Source organism: Crocodylus porosus, unplaced genomic scaffold (genome assembly GCF_001723895.1).
Source record: "Crocodylus porosus isolate Cpor-Errol unplaced genomic scaffold, CroPor_comp1, whole genome shotgun sequence".
Classification (NCBI taxonomy): Eukaryota; Metazoa; Chordata; order Crocodylia; family Crocodylidae; genus Crocodylus; species Crocodylus porosus.
Window position 1 is genome coordinate 50,955,626 of NW_017728948.1, and position 13,527 is coordinate 50,969,152.

Genomic DNA, 13,527 nt, shown 5'->3' on the forward strand with positions numbered 1-13,527 from the left:
AGTGACTAGAAATAATGGTCACAAGCTGGCAGAGGGTAAATTCAGATTAGACATCAGGAGGCGCTACTTCACTGTCAGGGCGGCTAGGATCTGGAAACAACTTCCAAGCGAAGTGGTGCTGGCTTCTACCTTGGGGGTCTTTAAGACAAGGCTAGACAATCACCAGTGTTCTTTCCTGCCATGGCAGGGGGTCAGACTTGATGATCTGCTCAGGTCCTTTCCGACCCTACAAACTATGAAACAACTGAGACTGGTTGAAATATAAATATCTCCCATTTAAATGTCCAGAGAACTCCACAGTTTTGTTTTTTCTTATAAGTCCAAAAAAAACTGATTTTCAAAACTAAAAGAAAATTTTAAAAAAATTCAGCTTGCATTATTTTCTTCATTTAGAGTTGAATCAAATTTATATAATTGTATCCAATAATATTTAAAGGCATGGAATTTTTTTCATTAAGAACAAAGAGTCATTAAAAAAAAAATCAATTTTCATCCAAAACTTAAGAACTTTGCTCTTCTCTAAAAACAAATGTGTTAATAACATTGGTCAGCTCAGCCAGCCAACTGGATAGCTATTATTGGTTGCCAATATATTGGGATGCTTGATATATAACTGGGCCTTAAGGAGGGATTTGAAGGAAGAGTCACATGACTTAACCAACTGATCAACATAGTTAACCAATCTTGCCTGGTCCAAGGGCCAGCTTGCAGTAGGTGTTTCTAGGATCATTTCTTGTTCTCTCTTCATGTGAGTTGAACTTTGGCACGCTGCTTTCATCAAATGATGGGTGTTGGGTTATGAAGTGTAATCTAAAATATTCCTAATGTTAGAGCATGCTATGCTATTTGAGATGTCTTCCTTTCAGTATACACTAGAATGTGTCAACAGTATTTTTAAATGCCTAACTACATGCCACTGAATCCAGAGTTGTTGCTCTTAGAGTCTACCTATTTCTAGCCAAGTCTAGTTGTTTGCTTTCATGTTGACACAGAATACACTGGAACGATAAAAATAACTGTATGTGTTATACTTAAAATTTCAGCAGTAACATAGCAAATGTGGAGATTTTGGTTCATTTCTTATCCTCAACTACAGCTGAACTAATATGATGCTGGAGAAGTTTAAACATAGCTCAGACTTAGAATTGTAATCAGTACATGAAACCACACTCTACAAACCTCTCAAGCCATCATATTTGATTTTCTTATCATATAATATTAACAGTACAATATTCTCTGATAATGTCTATTCATAGCATATAATAAGACTACCAAGAAGAGAAAGTGAAACTAAATTCAGTTCCCTGTCCAGCTTCTATTTAATACTACACTTATCAAAACCAGTCTGGAGGGCCCAGAATAACAAAAGTGCATACAAGTGTTTCTTGGGTTCTGCTCTACATCTATATTAAGGTATAGATGTGTGAACAAACTACTGTGAAGTAAGCTAGAAAGTTTGTTGAACTCAGAGTGCATCAGCTGTTCTATGGTAATTGCCACATGCTTGCATTTATCCAACACTTAATGTAGTGTCATTTATTCTGCTTTCACTAAAGGTTGAGCTACCTGGCATTTCTCATAGGATAAAATGATTAATATGAACAGTTACTACAATAGTTGATGTTACTGTGAGGTAAGCTATTTTCATGTTCATGCGCCCCATAACCTAACTGCCAATTCTGTCTTTACTATCACTGACTTGCTCAAAAACCACTTCACAGTTTAAATGGTTCTTGATTCTTAATCATAATTAGCTGTGGCCAGCCTCTTCTCACCTACTGAAAGTTTTCTCCCTACCTCTGTCTCATTCCCCACACTTGCCCTATTTTCGGTTTCCTTGTGCCCACCTCCCTACACAGATCTCACCAGTTATTTGCATGGCAGGAAGCAGGAGATTTTGTGGGATCCAGCATCAGATACTACCATGACTATTGCTGTTGTAGAAGGAGCCCAGATCATGATCCTGGACTCCCCCTGCATCAACTCCTGCTGAACAGATGGAAAACTCATCAGATGGCAAGACTCCCATCCGTGGCAATGACACATGTGCTTACAGGACTCCCACCTGTGATAACACTTGGTGCACCCCTGCAACTGGGAGACCCATCAACTGGCAGGGCACCTTTTTTTTTTTTTTTTTTTAACACATGCAAATTAAAGCTGGACAGAAACCAGCTATAAATCTAGTGCATATTTTCCAGCTCTAACTTTATAACTGGTTGGACCTTCTTACGGTGCAATAGCTAATTTGCATGTGTAGCCAGTTTAAACTAAGTGAGAAATTAACCCAGTAATTGCATGATACATGTCATGTGTAGAGGAGGTCTCTGACTACAAAACTCCAAGTACACATCCCCCATCCACATGGTTGTTCACAATCTCCTCCCCTCCACACACCCCAAATTACTTATTTCCCACTCCCCTCAATAACCTACCTCCACACTTTCTATGACTGACAGTGCCCCATCTCTCTCAGAAAGTGGACTTTCCCAAAACATATTCCAACCCCTGACCACTCAATTGAATGTATTCATTTAGTTGCAGTACGTGAACTTTTCTTCACTTATTCCTTATCCATATACATGATGTACTAAGCTTTGTATGAAGCTTTGTATGAGTCTGGGATTCTTTGTGACAAAACCTACAGACATATGCAGGTAGGTGGCAAGTATACACTGGTATGTGCCCTCTAAAATTTTATGCAATACAAATTAAATCTAGGGTAATGGTTAGTATAGCATATTCATATTGTACTATAGGATTCTATCCATCTTCTCTTTACACATATGTAAATCCTGTTGGTTTTCATGTTGTTGGAAGAAATTAAAATTATAAACTGAAAAGACCCAATATCATAAAAAGTGAAGCAAGTGAAGACTAACTTCCTGTATTCAGGAACCTGAGGAAGAATGTCTTAGTTAGAAAGCTAATTTAACTTTATCGCAACTACACAGACAGTCCAATTAAAGATATCACAGCAAGCAATCCTTGCCTCTTGCAAATTTCTGGACTCTTACAGCTACATCACTCTTACACTATTGTTATATGAATGTAGCATCTCTGTGAGTTCCTTCAAACACAGTCTCTGTGGAAACACATCTAACATTTGCACTATAATTATAAAATGGCATGGCTATATTATGCTGGTGTTGAGGTGATGTTATTGCTATGATGGTCCAGGAGATATACAAGGCAAGAATTCTTGTGGGTGATACCTTTTACTGAACCAACTGCATGGTTGAGATGGACAAAGGCAAGTTTCCAAGTATCACAGCACCCTTCCTCAGGCCTTTCAGATGGTATGGACAGAGAAGCCACACAAAAAGTACCACACCAGAAAGCTTACCTTTGTCTATCCCAGCCATGAAGTTGGTTCAATAAAAGATGCACCCACAAAAAATTGTGCCTCGTGGCTATATTATGACAGGAGAACAAACTGATTGGAATTTATGGTGCCTGGAGGGAAATGATATAAAACACACCCCAGGCCTGATCAGGAATTGTCCAGCAAAAGAAAATAGTCAGTGTTCCAGTAGGTAGAGCATTCAGTTGGGATATGCAAAATTAAGGTATAGTCCCAGGTCTGATTCAGATAGAGCTGGACATTAACCCAAATCTCCTTTAATCCAAGTCAGTGCTTTTACCATGAGGCCTTTCTGGAGGAGTCTCTCTCAGACTCTCCCATTGAAGCTTTCATTTTGCATTCATTAAACAAGATAGTGAGAGATCCACCACAAAGTAGCCTAATTCAGATCAGGGACTTAAGCTACTTAGCCCAAGTGGACAAGGTTCTATGGGTAAATCTGATATCTTTTATTAGACCAACTAAATAGTAAGAGAACAATTTTTAAGCAAGCTTTCGGGTTCCCAAGTGAGCACTGTAATCAACAAGCTACTCTAGCATTGAAGTGTCTCTTGTGAGAAAAAAAAGAAAATGGACTTGGGTGTCTTCTGATAAAGAATAAGAATTTTTTCAACTATCAGTTTCCATTGGAAACCACTCTCCACTGAGCAGTAATGTAGCCTTTGCTTTTGGTATTTTCCAGAGTCATCATATAGGTGTGTAATGGGGTAGACACCACATTGGCAGGAAAGGGTAACAAGCTTCTGCAGGTCTCATTAGCCCCATTCTGCTACATCTGCAAAAGGGGGCTTGAAGGGCAGGGTTAAGAGCAGAAAACATGGCTGGATTGGATATTGGCCAGGAAAATGGGCAGGCTTCCAGCTCTTATGATGTGCGAGGAAGAGAGTTCTGGCTGTCCCAGAGACATGGGACTACTTGTTGTTATGTATTAACTGTCATGTACTTAAGAAATGGCCACCTGTCACAGCTACCAGAGGAAAGGCAAGCCTGATATGAGGTTCCTTTGGGAATCTGCTACAAGTGCATTCTTGTTCATTCTGGGTAAGACTGATGCAGGTGGTGCTTTGCCTGATGAGGCCAACAGCCAAATGAAGATAGGGATCCAGCAGTGGTTGGCAGTGAGCCCATGGTTGATCTTGTCACAACAGGTCAGATATGTTTCATGCAGTGGTGATAACTATATCCCTTAAAATTGAACTTGAATAATACAATGCATTGAATAATACAATGCAAAAACATCATACTGATTCAATTTGCAGATGCTCAAATATAGAACTTATAACAAGGGTCTTACATGTAACATCTGAAACTTTTTCAGCCATAGCACATCAAAGTTTTAAGGTTCCTGATGAGTGAAATAGCAGCGGGGAAATGACAGATCGCCTTAAATCAACTATGACTAAACTCAATAAAGCTGAAGTAAAAAGATTTGGGTTTCAGTAGGTAGTATCTTCGCTCAGACACAGGGTCATTGGCACTGAGGCGACCAACACCAGTAACTGGAGAGCAGGGACCACTGCAACTATGCCATCCTAACCTGGGACCGATCATTCCTCTTCGGACTTCAGCCTTTCTTCACATATCACAATTATTCAATCCTGCAAACATTTATGCATGCAAATAACCTGAATGGAACTGCTCAAATAGGTAATGTTGAGTGAGTGCTTACAGGAGCTGGCCATCAAAGAGCAAATGACATTCTTCAAATCTATCTAAACGAGGGAAAAACTAATTTAGGGACTGCCTTTTTTCAGACCTTAGCATCCACAAATCTCCGTGGAGATCAACTGGAAGTGGGGATATGGCCAAAACAAGAACAGTTTGATTTAGTAAAGTTAATGCAATGCCTCATGGTCCCTTTCTCTATTATGATCCAAAGGCCTTGGACTGGAGCAAATTTCCCATGATGCATTACTTCCTCTCAGCATGGGTCCATCATAGAAAATATAGTCTGACCAAGTAGCACAGTTTTTAGAGGATAATAGGCACATGAGACATTGTGGCAGTACTACTGCACTCTTTTGATAAAAAATCCTTTGTCATTTGTCAGCTACCTCCCCCTCCCACTTTCAGACCAGCTCTAAAAATCTTTCGCTCTACTGGTGGATGCTGGATTTGGTCCATACCAGACATTAAAAAAAGAAAGAAAGAAAGAAAGATACACTTCTATTACTTCTAATCACTTATGGCATTAAGGACACGTTTCATATAGAATAAAATAGTCAATTATCAATCAGTAATGCTCTCTCAGGCTATCTAGCAAACACTGCTTAGGCTGCTTGCTGCTGTAAAAAAAAGAAAAACAAGCTTTACCCGGAACAAGCAGCATGTTACTTTAACCTGGCTCCACAGCATTTGTATAGATTGGGCGCTTCAGCGGAGACTTTTTCGTGCTTTTATCCAATAGTTGATTCAATCAGCTATGAGATAAAAGCACCAAGAAAAACCCTGCTGAAGCTCCCAACCTATACTGATGTTGCGCAAGCTGAGTCCAACTAACATACCGCCTCTTCTGGGCATGCGCTGGGCTTGGGAGCATGCGGAGTTTAAAGTAAAGTGCCCTTTTGTTTTGTTTTTTCAACATCTGCAAGCAGCCTAATTATGTTCTAGCAATTCTGGATTAAGAATTGAAACTGACATTTCTACATCCCCTGACTTTGTCCTATATGACCTGCCAAAGTCACTAGAATATAGTTATTCATTAAAGCCTAGTCTTGGGGAGTGCTGAATAACTGCAATTCCTATCATCTTCCAGGGATGTGAAGGACACTTGGCACCTTGAATAATCAAAAGGCACAGATTAAAAAACAAGCCAACACACACCACCACAGGTGCCAGGAGGGAACAGAAGATTAATCACCTTACATATAAAAACTGATAGCAGGAGAAAAGGGAAGATAGAAAAGCTATATAATAGCTCACATGGGATTGGATTCCCTATGGCTACGGACAGACATTCAAAAAGCCTGAGCCTGAATTGATTCAATCTTTGAAGGTTAGTCTAACTTGGCTACACTGAACTAGTTTGGAACTGCACAGACACCCACTCTGGACTGAGGAAATTCAGGCACATACCTGCACTGGCTCAGGCTAAAAACTGAGCGGTGCTAGAGCAGCCCTCCCTTCCCTTTTATACTGCTGAGCTGAGGGGGGTGTGGCCAGGCCCCAGAAGAATGCTCAGATTAGAGAGGGGTTTAAACCCCACCCTGCCTGCACAGGCTTTTCCTTGCTTGCTGCTCAATGGGTGGGAGTGTTGCAAGACACCAGCCCCTGGCTAGCACGCTGAGGCAAAGCAGGGGTGTGCAGTGTGTGCATCTGTTTCATAGATTTCATAGGCTTCAGGGCTGGAAGGGACCTCAGAAGATCATCCAGTCAAGCCCCCCCGCCCGAAGGGCAGGAAGTCAGCTGGGGTCATAGGATCCCAGCAAGATAAGCATCCAATTTGCTCTTGAAGGTGTTCAATGTAGGTGCTTGAACCACCTCTGATGGCAGGCTGTTCCAGACCTTGGGGGCTCGGACAGTAAAGAAATTCTTCCTTATGTCCAGCCTGAAATGGTCTCGTAGTAGTTTATGACCATTCGACCTCGTCATCCCTTGGGGTGCTCTAATGAACAAACGTTCCCCCAGATACTGGTGGTCACCCCCGATAAACTTATAGGTGGCCATCAGATCACCCTTGAGCCTGCACTTTTCCAGGCTAAAGAGCCTCATAGATCTCAGCCTGTCGTCGTAAGGTCTGTTTTCCTGACCTCTGATCATGCACGTGGCTCTTCTCTGGACTCTCTCAAGCTTCTCCACATCCTTTTTGAATTGCTAGAGCAGCCCTCCCTTCCTTTGCACATAGATAAGCTGAGTGGGGCATGGCCAGGCCCTGGAAATACACTGTGATGGGGGGTGCGCACGTGTGTGTGTGTGTGTGTGCGCGCATGTCCCTCTGAACAGCCCAGCAGGGAATGTTTATCACCCTTTAACTCAGCGTTTATCAGTCTATTAAGAAAACAGAGGGACATTACCACCTGGCTGTTGATTCTGCCTCTGTTCCATGTGCCACAGCTTGGAGGTAGCCAGCACATGGCCTGCTAGCTAATGCTGAGGTGTCTGTGAGGGACAGGGAATGCCTGCTTAACGGGAGTCGGAGAGGGAGCAGAAGCTAGGTCCACATTTTCAGCCTTTCTTCTAAATTTTTTCTTACCCACAGTATCTGAAAAAGACTCTTACAGGCACACCCCACTCACCCTATTTTAATTTATGCCTGGGGGAACTGTTATATGAGCCCATCATTCATTTACTGCTATAGTATGACTAGCTGCATTTTATCAGTGGGGACCAGTTTGGATTCATTAGTCATACAATCACAGGTAGCAGGCCAGGCACACCAATAACTGATTAACAATCTCCCAGCAACAACTGTTCAAGGAATTACAAAACACAACAAGTGGCACAAGTGAACGTCTTGACGACAACTCAAGTGAATGCCTGCCAGACCCTGGAGCAGGGTACAGCAAGAGAGGAAAATATACTAGAAAAAGGATCTCTAGGCCCCACCAGACTCTTTTGGCCAGGAAAATAACTTTATCAGCTTGAATAACAAGGAGGAAAAGGACCCAATCTAGACTCAAGGCATGGTGTCATTCCTCCTGGGGTTGGGAGAAATAGGCCAGCAGTTTACACATGGATCATTTTATTTCATTTGTGCATATATTTAATACTCTTTCACTGCACTATAAAGTACTGCAATAGTCACCACAAACTAAGAACAGAGCAAAGAAAATATGTGTGGGAAAAAAAATCTTTAGGTTCAAGAGTCCTTGAGTATGCTAGTACAGTTACATTTTTAGTCACGAACTGGGATGACACATTTGTTTCTGGTTTGGTCTAATCAAAACCATTTCAAAACTTAAATATTAGACATGAAACAAGTAAGAATGAATGAAAATACTCTTTTCTGTATCCTGCAGTGCATCATCATAAAGGCAATGAAAGGGAAAACTACTGGAAGTGTACTCTAGGACAATGGTGTGAAGCACAGGCCAAACTTACTACAGTTTGTCTGGCTGTTCCTCATCTCACAGAGGGAAGAGATGCCACAAGAATCAGGACAGGAAGTACATCTCTGGTCTCCTTCCTGACAAGGAGTTTGACCTGAAGAAAATAAATACAAGCTTATTAACTGTCATGAGTTAGTGAATAAATGATAATGTAGTGGTGAGAAGATGGTCACGAATGTTGCCAGCTCCCTCAGATAATGGAACAAGCACTAATTGCTAGGTATCATCCACATTTCCAGTACTAAAATTATTCCCTGTGGTAATTACAGTGTACAAAGTTTGCACTGGCAAATACAGATAATGCTTTTAAGAACAAAAAAAAATGTCATGTTATCATTTCCTTCCTGCTTCTTTCCCTTTTCTTACTCCAAGGTATTCAATTTAAGCATTCAGGGTGCCTGTAGGCATGTGGAGATGCTGCTTCAATGCACAAATGTAATTACACTGGATCAAAGTGGACTCAATTACTTGGAGCAGACTCAATTAGTCGAATAAGTTTTAGTTAAAGAGCCTTGGCTGCCATTTTGAAGTGTGGGACACTAAATAGATTTCATAGATTTTATAGATGTTAGGGATGGAAGGGACCTAGGAAGATCATTGAGTCCAGCCCCCCGCCCAAAGAGCAGGAAGTCAGCTGGGGTCATAGGATCCCAACAAGATAAGCATCCAATTTGCTCTTGAAGGTGTTCAATGTAGGTGCTTGAACCACCTCTGCTGGCAGGCTATTCCAGACCCTGGGAGCTCAAACAGCAAAGAAATTCTTCCTTACGTCCAGTCTGAAACGGTCTTATAGTAGTTTATGACCGTTCAATCTCATCATCCCTTGGGGCGCTCTGGTGAACAAACGTTCCCCCAGATACTGGTGGTCACCCCTGATAAACTTATAGGTGGCCATCAGACCACCCCTGAGCCTACACTATTCCAGGCTAAAGAGTCCCATGGCTCTCAGCCTGTCATCATAAGGTCTGTTTTCCTGACCTCTGATCATGCACGTGGCTCTTCTCTGGACTCTCTCAAGCTTCTCCACATCCTTTTTGAATTGTGGAGCCCAGAACTGGATGCAGTACTCCAGCTGCGGCCTCACCAAGGCTGAGTACAAGGGGAGAATGATGTCCTGGGATTTGCTTGAGAAGCATCTATGGATGCAAGCCAGAGTTTTGGCTTGCATCCATACACAAGATGCTGAGGACATTTTAATTAGGGTGGGTTTTGGAGCCACCCTAATTAAAGTGCCCTACCCCCGTCCCTCCAGCACGTGTAAATACGACCCAATATTCTGTATTCTGGCTGGTGAGCAAGGAATGCTGCAAGTCGCTCCTGGAACTGTTTGTGGTGAGTAAGCAAGAACATGAAAGTTGGATTAAAAAAAAGTCTTCTCCCTTCCTGAATATCAAAGCAAAAAAGCCTACTGAAATTATTGTGTACAGGTGTTCAGCTGGTTTGCTTTTTATTAACAGACAATAAAACACATTCTAATAAAAGAATTGTAGAAGTTTTGCCTGAAGCTTCATTTCCCTGTATTGTCTGGTGAAAAAGTCCAGCAGTCTAGAGTCAGCTATTAAAAAGCCAATGCTAATATGTCATCAAAAAACTTCTGTCAAGTACATTGGTCAGTCAATTATGCTTCCCCTTCCATTTAATTGAGGTGTACCTCCTCCCCAAACCATTAACACTTCTCCTAATAACACAGGTCTGGACTGGCAGTGAAAGTCCCCTATTTTACATCTTTAGCTATCTTGCGAAGGTAATTGGGTTAGCTGTTCTTGATTTGGGGGAATTTTGAATTATTTCCATAGACATTTATCAGTCATCACAACCCCATTGTACCCAACACATACACAGTACAGGAACACCCTTTGCTCCAGTATGAAGTTAAGCATCTTGCCAATGAGGTAGCTAGATTGTTGGTATCTGTTCATCCCTTTTGAAAGTTCACTTCATGATAGATACTGAAGCAAGAGAGATATCTTTTATATCTTTGCCCCTGGTTCTAGAGTATGATATGGTGCACAGTTATAGAAAACAATCCAGTTATAGAATGCAACTTTCCTTGCCTGTCTTATTTTACAAGCACACTTAATTCTAAAAGGAAACTCACAGGGTGGGAAAGCCTTTGGAAGTTATCAAATATCTGTGAATTAAAACATGGTCTAAAGTCTTATCTTGACACCTCCTACCCACCACCCAGCAGAAGACTTTTTCTCAAGTTTTTAGAACATTCCATCTGTTGTATAGGACAAATTCTTTCTAATCATATCATAAACTATTCTGAATCCCTCTAAACACACTCTGACATATCTTCAGAAAGGATTATAAACTCAGTTGTAGGTACTTCTGTACTGGATTTCCATTTGCACAAAAAATGCCAGCAGTAATGTCAACCTATGCCATAATTACATTTCCTTAAGTTATGTAAGGAAAGGGACTGTTTTCTTCATTCAGCAACATGGTAAGACAATATTCAGTGGTAGAGCATATGGATGAAGTAGCAAGGTACTGGCAGCTCTCCCTCACATTTCTATTCTGATTTCACGTATGTGCTCTGTTTGCAGCTAAACCAACAACCCATTTAATTTTAAGCACCAATCTGACTGCCTCTGTTAGGTGAGCATAGACTCCTTGCACTGTATAAAAGCTTCCTTAAATAAAAATACGTTTTACGTTCAATACAATTGTAGTTGCTTACAGCCCCACATGATGTAATTATACACAAAAAGATGGTTATACCATCGTTCCTCTGAAGAAGTTTCTGCATGATATTGCTATAAAACATGGGTGGATCTAGAATTTTGAAAAGGAGGGTGCAGATGGTGAGGTCCATAATCACATATAAAACAACTCTTATTTTTCTCTAGTTAAAATTAAACTAGAAGCTTCACTAATACATTAGGGGCAATGGGCACTATTAGTCAGTTAAAGACTGAAGGAAGAATAAGTATAACTTCATTGGAATAAGTTAAAAACAATCTGCAAGCCTGTGAAATAGGACCTTCATTACCAGGAACAGCTAGCACACAGCAGAATTGCAGAACAAGGGATAGCTTGATTGGTGGAACATCAAGATCATTAAAAAGAAGAGAGAGCCGTTAACACCTGTGGAATGAAGAGGTTGGAAGGGATCAAGTAGGTTATAATGAACCATGAAATGTATTGACTCCCTCAGTGCTGCCTAACTAGAAATGCTACTACCACTGCCAGGCAGTTGGTTTTAAACATGGGTAGAACAGGAATCAAAGGCTGGTGCAAGTGCACCCCTTCTGGATCTACTCCTGCTATATAATTGAAGGCTTCATTTAAAAAATAGTTCTAGGATGCATGCCTATGAAAGGACTTTGTCACCTAAAGAGAGATATAAGTGGAATCTGCTTAAGGATAAGAGTGCTATGCACAGAAGTCTTATCTAATACCATATGACTTTAAGCATTTGCTGGTAAGGTTATGCTTCTGCCTCTGTCTTGGTGGGGCAATATGGAATGTCCCAATACCTAATTGTGATCCTTAAATTCAGCATTTTATAGCTACCATGAGGGGCACAATCTAACAGACATGTTCAGTGCACTCCCAACACACACTTACAGGATTTAGTTCAGCACAAACCACGGCTGCCACTGTGCATGTCACTTACAAACATGTCTGGAAGTGGTGTTTATCTAGTAACTTAGTAGTTACAGCTGTTGCCTAGAATAAGTGAGATCCTTAGCCTGAGGGGATTTAAATCCACGTGTCCCTCCCAGAAGAACTCCTAGCCAGACGGCTGTATTGTCCTGGGGTGGCAATATTCTTTTCTCTTCTTGAAGCTGTGCCACTTTGCAAAAACTTCAGGATTCAGCAGACAAGGGAAAGGAACCTTCTAGCCCAGTGATTAAAGCAGCTACCTAGAAGAGGGAAGACTTGGATCCCAGTCTCTGTTTCAAAGAATATAAGTGTTTTATGCAATGGCCACTTACATTTATGGCCTTTTGCTTGTTTGCCTCTCCCAGCACTGCTCCTTCCCTCTTTCTCTACCACCATTTGTATTCAAATCACTCACTCAGCTTTATACACTGCTCCACACTTGTCCTTTCATAGCATCTGTTGAAGTGAGTTTGAGTTCACAAAAGCTTATGTTCTCTATCCATCTTATTCAGTAAATCTATAAGGTGCATATCTACCGTGCCCTCTGCCAGAAAGCACAAACCCTTATAACCAATATAAGACACTCCAGTCTGGGAGATAAGTACTCCTTAGAAAATGTGGAGTAATTATACACCCGTATAACTTACATGGGGCACGTCTACATGAGACATTTACTGCTGAGTTAACTCTGCAGTAAAACGTGAGGAACTACCAGTGCGGCCCTATGCAGCTGTAGTAAATTAATAAACGCCACTATAGAATAGTACTTGTCAATACAAGTACTATCCTGCAGCAGCATTATTTACTCAGCTGCAATGCACATGTAGATGATAACGGGACTGGCTGGAGCACGAGGCTGCTTCAGTGTGGGAGGGTTGCTTGCCAGCTAGCCTCCACTGAAGCACCCTCGTGCCCCAGCTAGCCCTGCTGCAGCACATTGAGCTGGGTCAGAGCAGCCCCAGGCTGACAGGCTGAGCCCTGGGTCCCCCTGTTAGCTGGGGTGCACTGACCTGGCTCCATGTGCTACAGTCCCAGGCAGACATGTAAATGTGGGATCTGGGAGCAACAAACTCCAGTGCAAACTATGCAGGAGTTTATTCAGTCAGATTAATAGTAGATGTACCCATGGCATACCAATGGTGTCTCTGCTCCCCTAGGATAAAACTGGACCTCATTTTTCCCCTGGAACAAAGCCTTTTATCCTGGGAACCTACAAACATCCAAGTCCTTTGTTCTGTTTTCAGTGGTTGTGAAATACTGGCAGTAACACTTTTTCCTGGGACAATCTAGCTAATTCAAGTTAATTGCCATTCATTCCAGGGACCAACTGTGTATGGAAAGGGCTATGCTGCTCCTACGTTTTGACTTGAATCAATCAGAACCAACTCAAATGCAATGTTGTTTTTACCCCTTGTCAGCTTCTGCTGGAGTAGCTAGCTGTTTACCAAGCAAACCGCCTCTTCTGTCACCTAGTGGCCAGATACTGTAATAATGCTTTCT

The 13,527-nt window shown here is 41.6% G+C and overlaps 1 protein-coding gene across 3 annotated transcripts in view; it reads right to left on the reverse strand.

Moving 5' to 3' along the window:
- CORIN (corin, serine peptidase) overlaps positions 1-13,527 on the reverse strand; it is a 236,358-nt gene that overhangs the window by 75,136 nt on the left and 147,695 nt on the right. For 2 of the 3 annotated variants that reach the window (XM_019553230.1, XM_019553232.1), the window contains one exon: positions 8,405-8,506. The exons of the other annotated variant lie outside the window; for it this stretch is intronic. In XM_019553230.1, coding sequence (XP_019408775.1) covers positions 8,405-8,506 — 102 coding nt within the window. The remainder of the gene's footprint in view (positions 1-8,404; positions 8,507-13,527) is intronic. 3 annotated transcript variants of the gene reach the window in all.